The sequence below is a fragment of the Schistosoma mansoni genome, chromosome 3, assembly GCF_000237925.1.
Source record: "Schistosoma mansoni strain Puerto Rico chromosome 3, complete genome".
Classification (NCBI taxonomy): domain Eukaryota; kingdom Metazoa; phylum Platyhelminthes; class Trematoda; order Strigeidida; family Schistosomatidae; genus Schistosoma; species Schistosoma mansoni.
In genome coordinates this window covers 21,353,599-21,365,593 of record NC_031497.1, presented here as the reverse complement: position 1 = coordinate 21,365,593, position 11,995 = coordinate 21,353,599, and the positions used below count along the sequence as shown (strand labels likewise).

At 38.4% G+C, this 11,995-nt stretch overlaps 1 protein-coding gene across 1 annotated transcript; it reads right to left on the bottom strand.

Annotated features, from left to right (window-relative positions):
* Positions 1–509: 509 nt before the first annotated feature.
* On the bottom strand, positions 510–3,494 carry Smp_023530 (putative nucleosome assembly protein). The gene is made up of 13 exons (XM_018799622.1): positions 3,465–3,494; positions 3,414–3,427; positions 3,290–3,371; positions 3,117–3,258; positions 2,942–3,083; positions 2,757–2,908; positions 2,587–2,726; positions 2,405–2,553; positions 2,354–2,370; positions 2,206–2,319; positions 2,090–2,173; positions 1,714–1,734; positions 510–741 (listed from the first exon to the last, which is right to left on the bottom strand). Exons 1-13 carry the CDS (start codon positions 3,479–3,481, stop codon positions 655–657), a joined length of 1,161 nt encoding a protein of 386 aa, XP_018651392.1. The 5' UTR covers positions 3,482–3,494; the 3' UTR covers positions 510–654.
* Positions 3,495–11,995: the final 8,501 nt, after the last annotated feature.

The window sequence follows — 11,995 nt, the reverse complement described above, 5'->3', positions numbered from 1 at the left end:
AACACATAAAGATTGGTTTAAGGAGGCACCAAATAGATCACTCGACTTGTATGAGGGTTGGGATAATTCCCGGGTGCCCAAACTGAAGCACGTGGTTTTCTTATTGATCACACAATGAGCATTTGACCTAAAGGTCCAATCTACATAGAAGTGGAGCAACATAAAGAGATGCAGTCTCATGGTGTCTGGTGACACGCCACACGCCATTTTTTCAGGACCCTGGGGCACATGTGCACCATTGGTTTGGAATCAGGACTTCCCAACTCCACTGTGTGAACCCTTCGTGTTCATCAACTCGGTTAAATCGCCGGACATTCGCTTTTCGTCCTCTCAAGTTCGTAAACAACAGTAATGAAGCGAGAAGGTAGTGAGCAGGACTTCCTAAGCAGTGCCACCTAATGATTGCTTTAAATTCTTAGCCGTCGATTTATTAACATAAAAGTCAGAAAGGCTAGTAGTTCAGCGAACAACTGGTCTTAGACACAATATATTGAACAAAAGTAAGTTTTCTAATTATAAGTTTTTTGCTTCTTAATAGTTTATTCTGTAAATTTGCAATCAAGGTGGCTCAAAGGCCATTGAAAAACATGAACGTTCGATAAATCTTTGAAAACAAGGATACATCAAATCATATTGACAAAATTAGGAATAGGTCTATTGTTGTGGGCATTCTTGTTTTTCTCCTGTTTTTTGATTGTGTTTTGGTCGGTTGGGGGCATGATGATGCCGTCCACGGCATGACTGTAATAAAATTCGGTAGAGAGCAGTCAATTTTTAGGATAAGGAATGATAGACAAGAATATTAAAAAGCCCACCTTTTGATTAATATCAAAGTACTATTTAAGCTGAAATAAGGTTATGCATTTGCACTGATTGCTATATTTATTTGTGAATGTCAGCACTTAGAATACCTTGATATACGGACTATTTTCCTTTAGTTAGTAATAAATGGCTATGAATTTAATAGAGCTAATGTGTTACCAGTGGTAATTCAAAAACTATTAGTAACACAGCCAATATGAATAATCATTTCTCCCCTTAAAAATAACTATTAGCGATATAGGTTTTAATTAGGTATAGCTTTCAAGGAAATATTCAATAAATTACAGGTAAACGTGATCTGTTTCATCAAAACGATCGCGTCACTGTCCGATAGGACTACATTAGCGATAGTATCCAAAGATGGTTAATAACATTAAGTTGCTGATCACTTTAGGCAAAAAGGTTGCTGGACAAATTATGAACCCAATCATGCAACATTAAATGTTGTGCATTTTACTGAGAACGCAAGCTTGATTTTTTTACACAGGGTACGTTTAGCTTGTAGCCGTAACAACTGTGTATGGACATGAAATCATGTGATGAATAGGAATATTTAACAGGGACGTTAGTAAATTGGGAGAAAATAATTCATGGGAAATAAGTGTCAATAAGTAACCGACTGTACGAATATTTGGCTATTCACCAACATATCACCTTTTTTCTACTAAAACTTCCTAATTTGATGTTGCAGCGTAGACGCAAACTTCGACAACTTGAATTAATAACTGTTTACCACAAAAATTACGATGATTAAGGTAGATTAAATAGTATTTGTTGGTAATCGAAACCCATATGTTACGGTTTAAAAACTTCGCAGTCGGGAAGTAATTAATTAATAGAACACTATGTGAAAAATCATAATGACAACATAAAGTAGGATTGGAGGCTTACGTGAGAATTCTCCTTTTCATTCTGAAAGACGAAAGAATTAAACAAGCTCATTATTGCACGAATTGTTAATTAAGAAGACGATGAAGTAATATATATATACATACGACACCTGGGCAGTATCACAACCCTCACACAAATCAAATAAGATTTGTGTGGCGCATATATATTTGGTGCCCCCTTGTACCAATATTCATGTGTTCAAATAAATAATATATATATATGTATATATACTATTGTTACTTCATTTGACAAATTTATGATTTACACCGGTATATAGTGTAAGTTTCTTACAGTAAAAGTAACTAAACCAAAAATGATATGTTAACGACAAAGAAATACGGTTTATTATCTCATAGAAAACAATAAAAGAACCCACTTCTTCCTCTTTCTCGTCGTCATCATCCTCACTTGAATCTTCATCATCTAGATCGTCATCTTCGTCGTCGTCATCATCATCAAACTAAAGAAATATTTTATTTAACAGTGAATTACTTCGGAATCTACTGCCTCACCAGTGAAGTAAAGTACAGCTCTCGGGATAACGCTTTCTCTTAAAAACTGACCAAGCTTGAAGTCGGACTCCAAGAGCATCTCAGTATCCTTATCCTGGAAAAATTACCTTAGACCATAATAAACTCACCAGGTCATCGGAAAGAGCTAAAATACCCGTTAAAAGTGTAAATTGACGTACTTTCTGCAGGAGGCTCGAAGAAATTGAAAAAGGAGTCTTCCCGAACACTTTTTGTAATAGTTCGTTTAGCACCCCCACTTTTTCGTTTCTGAACCTTTTTAACCAGTTTCACAGTAACATTTTTTCCCGGATGCCAGTTAATAACACAACTACTCCATATAGTAAAATTTCATGATAATTACCCTTTGGTGCGGACAATTTCAGGTCCTTCATATCCAAAAGGATCGTCATTAGGTATGTCGTAGTTGAAATAATATCTTTTAGTTAACACACTGTTAGTGAAGTAATTATTTGTTGAAAAGTAAAATTCCAGTGTGAAGCCCTGGGACATTATAAAATATGATCAACTTACTGACTCCTCCCCAGTATTGAGGACACATTTAATATCTATTAAATGTTTCAAAATATCACGATCATGATCTTGCACCATTTCATCAAATAGTGAAATGTTCTCTAGAGTTTTGAGCCAGAACTCTGGGACACCTTTAATGTCACTCTGGCAATCTACAAACATTTACCAAAAATAACCATTATCACCTTTTTCACTGGTGTCTTTAGTGACATTGGCTGTGCTTTTCAACCTTTCTGATAAATTGTCTAGAGATATGTCGTCATCGTCGGTAGGCCAATCGCAGTCCTCATCCGTGGGTTCTATACCACCCAAAACGATATCTCGCCTCTATAACGTATATGGGAAACTAAGAGAACGCACTTTTGAGAATATTTGCTGGTGCTGTACATTATACTTAACTTCCAGTGTAAAAAGCTCTTTATAGAACTCGGAGTCGATCTTCAGGGTCTCATACTGCAATTTTTTAAGAGCCCGAACTCGTCGTTTAACCGGACCAGGCAGACTGATAATTATAAATCACGAACTGAACTCACTGATGGTATTCATGCAAAGCACTTAGTTTAGGATTTTCACACTTTGATTCGTGAAATTCCCCGGAGTCTGAAAATTCACCACCTGATAGAGTCAACTCCCACAGGTTTTATGTCTAACACTTACCTTCCTTTGAACTTCTACAATAAAAACATAATGAAGCAATACACAACGAACCCTTTACTGTTATTCATGTCAATGTAGTGGCGTGGTTCGATAAGTTAAGAAAGTAGCGCCTAACGGTTTAATTAACATCGTTCAACCCTCAATCATAGCTACCCATAAATATCCAATCTAGAGTACAACTAAAAAAAATGACAGGACGGCAAATATGCGGTCTATTACTATAATTTTCTATCTTCACCTATTTTTATTTGAAGCTCAACTTTGTAATGACGGGCAGTATGGTTGAAAACAGGAAAAAATCTCAAAATAGGATATTTCTGGGTCTAACACGAAGCAACTCAAGTAGTCTTAAATTCGGCTGCACAGATTACATGCATTTTTTAGCCAGTGATCAAAACTAGGTAGACAGATAGGTTACCGTGTAGCGGTAAATAAATCCCCAAAATAAATAGCTCTGTAAGTCTTCGACATTGGATGCTGACCACATTAGTTGTGATGGAATCACCTAGTTGAAGGTGCTCGGTCGTGCATCCGCTTCATATTACCAGTGGGAACGCCGTTCTTAACATCCCTTGCAATCGCTAGTCAGATTGGATCAGTCGATCCACGATATATTGGTAACCTATCGAATATATTCTTCGAAAATCCTCGCCTCTGTCTTTTGATTCCACTTGGTGGGTCCGATTCAAAATAAAAGGTGTAACTAGTTAAAGCGTCGTGAAACCCCGAATACCTGTGGCATAATCAACCATACCGGATGTAATCACAGCGAAGTAAGTCGGTTAATGGTCGTAACCGTTCTACCGCGTGTGAGATGAAACATCGTTAGAAGTAAACCAAACCGAAAAATGCCTTCGGTTTTTTGAGCGTGGACGGTACGGTGTACTCCATTATTGCACATACTTTATCCTTATAAGGTAAAATACCCTCTTGCTTAATTATGTGACCTAAGAATTTTTTTCGGGTTTGCCAAGTTCACAGTTGTCCGGGTTGAATATTATCCCATTATCCAAAAGGCGCTGGAATAGTAGTTTTAGGTGCTGATGATGTTCATCTACGTTTGATGATGCGATCATCAACATAGACGTGAACAAAATGTAAGTCTCGCACTATCCTATCGATAAACCTTTGGAAAGTTTGAGCAGCATTCCGTAATCCGAATGGCATTCGTCGGAACTCAAACAGATCGAAAGGGGTCGTGACAGTGGTTTTCTCGATATCTTCAAGAGCGGCTGGGATCTGACGATATTCTCGTACCAGATCGATCTTAGAAAAAAAAAGTCGTGCCCTTGAGTAATGCCACGATGTCATGTACGTGGGGGATGGGGTGGCTATCGAAACATGTAACTACGTTTAAAGCTCGGTAGTCTCCACATGGACTCGAACTAACCCCATCTTTTCTGCTAACCATGTGGAGAGATGAGGTCCAGGGACTGTGAGAAGGACGAATAATACCAGTAGCTAGTAAATTGTCAAACTCACGTTTAGCGGAAGTTAATTTGTCCGATGCCGGTCGGCGAGGTTTTGCCGTGACTGGGGATCCGAGGCTGACCATGTGATGTACCAAGCGATTGGTCACCGATGGGATATCCTCGAGAGGTTTAGTAAATCGGGAAATTTCTGCAAAAGAGCGTCAAATATGTCGTCACGCGAGTGAAATACACCTGTGATTCGGCACGCGTTTGTGTGAGCTTTAAAGTCCATGAATTTACTGTTCGGAGAAGAATCGATTAGTTGCAGCCTACGTGAATAGACTAGAAAGTCATAATGCTGTAGGAAGTCGATACCGAGTGTGGCTGTGGGAACATCGGCAATGATGAACGACCACAGATACTGTCGTCAAATGCTCAGGTTGACCGTAAGCTGTCGTGTACCATAGATGGGAATGACTGAGCCATTTGTAGCGCGTAGTCGAGGCATTGTAGCTTGAGGCTTACTGTTACCAATCGGTATGATACAAATTTGGGCACCTGTATCTACTAGGTACTAAGAGTTAGTGCGATAGTCAGGCACATAAAGTAAACGGCCAACCTGAGGTGAAGGGCCGGCGAGTACGGCCGCATGTACTTGTCGGCACAGGGAGCTTCTCGCCTTGTGTAAGCAGGGGGCTCGATAACGGCGAGCTTCGAAAAAAGGGAGACAGCCATTTGTATCAGAATACTGTTTTCAGTACTATATTTTATAATTACACATAATTCCCTACTTCTTTCTGAACTACCTTCTTTTATACAGTTCCTTATCCACTCATACCTTGTTCACACTTTTTTTAACGCATTAGTATGCTCTTGCTTAATAAGTGCTTCAGTAACAGACAAATAGACTAAATGGTTATACCTTAACTAGTCCTCCATGAATATTGTGTGCTTTGCTTTTCGTCACCCTTTTTTCTCACACCTTTTTCAGCCACCTAGAGATACCCCACCGAAAACAGATATGGCATGGGTGACTTCGTCCTACACCGTTATTAAAGCCTCAAATATTCCGGAGGGATATAAGGTTGAAGCTTCTAAAAGCCCCCAACTTCGCATGTATCTATTCTCGACCATCAGCTGTATGTTTCAACGCTACCTTCATTAGGTGAGCCAATTGTGATATTGACAACATGTTTCTTACGAAATCCATTTACATTCATATCTTATAAAATGTCAACCCAGCTGAGAAATTTTCTACGGTGAAAATTGTATCTTCTGTAACAATTTGATCTTGCCTGTAAACCGGCATGCCTCATGTAGCAAACTGTTATCTGGGAATAACTTATTATTATTATTATTGTTATTATTAATATCTTGTCTGTTATAAGGGCCACCTGGTTAAGTGGTGTATCTTTGAGCAGGGTTGTAATCATGGTTATATATGTGCTGACACGGATTCGAGCCATAAATCCCTAACAATTTCGTAATCGGCTGTCGTGGATCCCGCTAGAGATTGCAGGCGCGTGAGGTGATGGCTCAATTTAGCATCACTCAAGGGGTGACGTGCTAATAAAATCCTTAATTGTTCTTCCCTCGAAGGAAGGAAATGTCTAAGGATCGCCTCCTTGAGACGATCATAGACGTCAGGTACATTGAGGTTGAGGACAATCTCACGAACAGCGGCATTGTGGTTCCCAGGTAGAGTCTCCAGAGCGTAAATGTATTTTCGCCGTTGATTCATAATGCAGCGGATCTTGAATCGATATTCCAGTGCCGCGAACCAAACTTCTAGTTCATGGAAAATAAAGGAGACAGGTCAGAAATTGATAACCTGTACTTTGGAGTCTATTATAATAGTGCTATTCTTATCGTTATCCACCATGTCAAGTTGTCGCTAGAATATTATATATTGAAAGGTATGAATATGAGAGCGTGCTACAAATGTGAATGGATAGATAATAAACTCACCATGTTAGTCTTCTTTGAGAGGTTTTCCAGTGGTTGAAACGTGTTCGCAGTTTTGGCTCACCAAATGTAGTAGGCGTCGAGTTACGGATGACTATGATCACCACTACAGAGAAACTACGTACCAGTTGCTGTGTTATACCCCTCCGAAGGCCAAATATCAGAAAGCAGTTGAATGTCGTAGTAAGATGTATTTGTTGTCGATCTCATGGAATCGAAATAATACCGAGATCGTGCCAAAATCCACAAGCGAGACTTCTGAGCGCACGTGAGTTCGTGCCAGACCACAAAACGACGGATGAGTGTCTTTTTAGTACACTTAAACAAACAGGTACAGTAAAACAACCGCTGGCACAGTTGGCTATAATAATAACTGTTTCCGTTATACTAATCGTGTCCTCTTCATAAAATAGGTCACTACAGACTTATGGGCTACTCGTAAGTCATTTCGTTGCTTGGGAGATGAAACATTAAGGGTATTATACTCAAGTTTTATTAGGCCTTATTTGGAATGTGGGATTCAAGCAACGATTCCTTATTTCAAATGTGAACTGGATAGGATAGAACAACTCCGTCAGTGGAAGGCCAAAACAGTAATAGGTCTCTTTGCCTTACCTTATGAAGACATAATGAAACGCCTCAACCTACTTCTGTTATCTTACCTCAGGTCACAGTGTGACCCATTACTGGCTTATGGTACACTGAACGATGACCTCTCTATTAACATTTCCTATATTTTCTTCTTATCTAGGAATGACTGTTTGGATGGACATTCTACGAAAGTTCGAAAACCAAGATCAAATCTTTCACATCTGTAGTTCCGTTTCTCGCGTTAAGAGGAGAATCACTGGAATTTTCTACCAGAACAAGCAATATCAGCGCTTTCATTTGAATCATTCAAAGCGAGATTTGATCTTCACAGTGCTACAAAATGCACTGGTTAATATAGGTCGACAGAGCTCCTGTCCTTACTACTGAAGACCGATGACTGAAATAACTATTTGTCGCCTGGAATGTAAAGAACGACAGAAAACTAACTGATTTTGTATTAAAAAGTCCAAACTGTAAGTGAAATATTGCTAGATAACCCAACAATCTGTATTCTAGTGGTCAGTGTTTGATACTATGGAACTTCAATGTGCTCAATGTAGGATTAAAAAATCCAGGAACAGTGTTATCGTACGATTCCTTCGGACCAAATCTAGTCGACGTGGTTCTTACACTGTTGTTGCCTGACCTCTGAATATAAGTGAAGAGATATATACAAAACTCAGTCATCCTTACTATACTCTGTTTAGTGTATAGCAAGGAAGACGTCATAAAACTCGACCACGTATAATCTTTGTAGTAATAAACGTGGTGAACATACATTCATCTTCGTCGATGCACCAAATAATCCACACACGCTTTTAAGATCTTTGGATGAAATTTCATGTCAGTAAGCCGTGATCTTCATTTCAAGGCTTACTGAGAGTCCTAAGTCATTAAGAGTAGGAAAAGATGGAAAGGACTCGTCCTATTCGCGTTCATTGCCACCCGCATGTCTTGTGGTCATGAAGACACACTTATTAGAACTGATAGGCAGTAACCATATCTCAAATCACCCCGGCATGATGATGTAATCGGTTTGTAATAGTTGTTTATCATTATCCTTCTCAGTTGTTTTCTACTTGTCAATGTCATCAGCGTTAGCCAGAGGTTAGGACCTGGTAAAACGTGATTAGTAACTAATGTGAATGGTATATGGCACAGGGCTAAACACTGCACCCTATGAATCCCTGTAACAACTAAAGTTGAATAATTAAGAGTTGGCCGAAAACATCTCGATGATGTTAAAGCATTAGAGCTTGAGTATTTATTTACCTACTAATTTTGCGTAGGCACCTTGTAGTGAGCGAACAATCAGGCGGGGAGAAACCAGTATAAATTTGGTGCAAAAACACAGACTTTAATAAAATGTGAAAAACATGCACTAAATACGTCATTTACAAATCCTCTGTCAATTGTCCAATACATCCTTGATGATTCTTCCAAATCCGAATTCCTTTAGGTTTCCTTTTCTACTTTTTCAGTTCAATCTTCTCAACCTTCTGCTTTCAGGGATTCCAGTTCTGATGGTGTTTCATACTACTTATGTTTGTTGACATAAGTAACACACCACAGTTTTATTTCCTATTATCAAATTAAATGTGAGTTTGTATTTGAAATCATAGCTCCGTGTTACAGTTGTATGGTCCACGATCTGAATGACAGCCTATTGCAACCATTATTCTTGCTTCTTCCACATATAAAACGAGGAGTAACTGTCAGTACTAGAAACCCATTAGGTATCTTTTTATAAGGAGAAGCCTTAAGACCGATTGTTGTTTTGTTTCACTCGCCAACAAGAAATTTCACAATCCAGCTGTCATATTATCTCCTATTCAGGACTGTCTAATCGATGAACATTTGTTAAAGTGCTTCATCTATGCGTTTGAAAAGTTCATCATACTACTTTAACCTATGCTCCCGGGTCGATTGTTGATGAATGTGAAAATGCCGCCCAGTTGACCGCTACTACGTCAGATCGGGTGGCCTATTTTCATTGTACATGACAGTGATAATGAATCTAAATATGGTAACCACGTAGAACAGACGTAATGAATACGATTACTATGACCCTGAGTGAAGACTAAATCAAGAACTAATGGATAACGTTGACGATCATATCAAGTAAAAACACGGATATGACGAACAGTATCAACAAAGTTTGTGGACTCCAATAGCTCATGCTCAAACAAATTGATTGATTACCCCGTCACTAAGCAGACCTGGTCAGTAGAAGTTGCACTGAGGACAAGGATCTACTATTCAAACTCCTATCTCTACCGAGGCGAAAAGTTTTACTCATTGACTTACCTATGCAAAAGACACTAATCGCTAACAATTAGTTGCTTGTGAACCCGAGAACATTTTTATGTGATGAATGTGGTCCTCGAAGATGAGACGGCTTAGTTATTTGAAATTTGAAATCATCGCTAAGTAATTTAAAGATAGCGATTAAGACAATTCGGACCCTTACTCTGAAATGGTCAGACGATGAAGTTTGTCCAGTCAATTATCACTCGAGAACCAAGGAATCTGAAGGATCAAATTAGTACTATTTAAGAAATCATTTTCGTCAACTAGCCATGGTCTTTGACCAAGGGTTAACTACCCGTCTACAAGAGTCTCGTGTGAGGTGTTCTGAGATATAGTCATGAATCTAAACTGAACAGCTCAGACTAAGACTAACTGAGTTAGGAACAAACTGGAATGTCCATAAGGCTATTTAGTTTTGGAGATTAGTTGACATTACAGGTAATTTGTTACCACAGAAGATTCCTTTACTTACATCATTTTGATTAATGCATAATTATTGACGACAGTTGATATTTACTAGTAACCACAATGCCCTTCCAAGTCTTCGAATCCCTAATTTTCTCTCAATTTTATTTGGTAAGGTCGTTTTGTTATGTATATGTCTATATATACGCGAAGGCCCCAATGCATACTTCCCCTTTAAGTAGCTTTTCTGCGGTTCGCTTTGTCATATGTAAAGTTACCTACAATGCGCTCTCGATTTCAAGATAAATTTTGTCGTTTGGTTTGACATCGACTACTATTGGGATATCGTTTGATTGTGTTCAACTTTTTGATGTCATTTGAATTTTAATTACTGTTTCACTTTTGTCTCACCGAACATTTTGATCTACTGAGGCTGTCATTTTGAGTGGGCGTGTTCCTGATTGATTCTATTTGAAGTGACTGACTGAATTCCATCCTGAGGGAATATGTACTTCTCTTTCTGTGTATCGAGAAAAGTAAGTTAATTGTTCACACAGACACCTATACTGGTGATAATATACTGTTTTGCATTTCCTATATGAATAGGACATTATTGTTGACTTATAGGTCTATCCGTCATTCCCACATTTGAGATTGCAACGGTGTTGCGGAAAAATATAGGCCTCTTGACCTCGTGCACATTGATCAGCTTATTTTTCTCCGTAATTCACAGAAGTGAGTTGAGTCAAATGCGAGGATGGTTTTGTGACACATATGTTTCATAAATCTGTTAGTGCGGACATACCATAAGAGGAACGAGGTGAATAGGCGATAAGAAACATTCTTATTCAATTTAATTGAAACACGGATCAATATTTATGGGCGTGGAAGGTAAAACTAGGCATATATGCATAGCCCAATTTCACATGTGTGAATGATAAAATGAGTGGAAAGATCAGGATAGTTCACTTGTATACAAATGGGAACAATCACGTTGGCATGTAACAATTCTAACTGATACAGAATCCTGACATTAGGAACAATTTGATTTATAATATCCTTCCCCCCATTCGACATTATTCCTTAACTTCCAGGAACCCCCTTTTTCCTAAGCAACTGTTGCATATACTCGACACTTTGATCGACAAATGTTCTTTAGCTGAACCTATAAGGTTTCGTAATAATAAGTGACTGTACCTCCTGGAGAAAGTATTGTTTAGGCATATTTTATTTGGTTCGTATTCACATTCGTTTTACTTTATTACTACGGAACCATGTGATACAGTAGACAGCGTGGATACAGCTAAATGATTTTGGCTTGAAAGATGATCTAGTTCTCCTACACCACACATCGAAACAAATGCAGAACAATAATAAATATATTCTCGTCACATCCCAATGAGTAGAAAAATTGTATTTCGGACGTTTCGCCACTTGATATAAGTTCTTTCTTCGGAGTAAATAAATAGGCGAATTTGGTTATTAACTTTCTATTCAATCTTCAATCCATTTGAAACTATCAAGTCAAACCTCGGCATTATTAATTATAAATGCAGACGAAGTTTGTCAATGTAGGAATGGCTTACTTAGTAATAGATTTCAACATCCACGAAGGAAAAGGCAAGATATCGAAGTACAACGCAGAGATCAGCCAAATGATAATTGATATCGGCGCTCTGTAACAGGCGGAAATCTTTATGTACCAGGGCATGATTGTACTAAAGAAGGAGGGTATGATGGTGATATGAAGACATGAATCGGGAAATCATGGTGCGGTGTTTGTACGAACTGATGATTCTTTTGTACCCGATTGCCTTCTTATTTCGAATTCCAAATATAATACGTTAATTGGTCCTCATTTAGTTCTGTCTTAAATTTCACTATTTTGGGAATTCCTAG

Bases quoted from the DNA above. Each gene is read 5' to 3' on its own strand.
- Smp_023530 (XM_018799622.1), bottom strand. The intron at 2,909-2,941 runs GTGATAATGGTT...AAATGTTTGTAG, and splicing joins TAAAGACACCAGTGAAAAAG to ATTGCCAGAGTGACATTAAA. The intron at 2,554-2,586 runs GTAATTATCATG...TATATGGAGTAG, and splicing joins GAAATTGTCCGCACCAAAGG to TTGTGTTATTAACTGGCATC.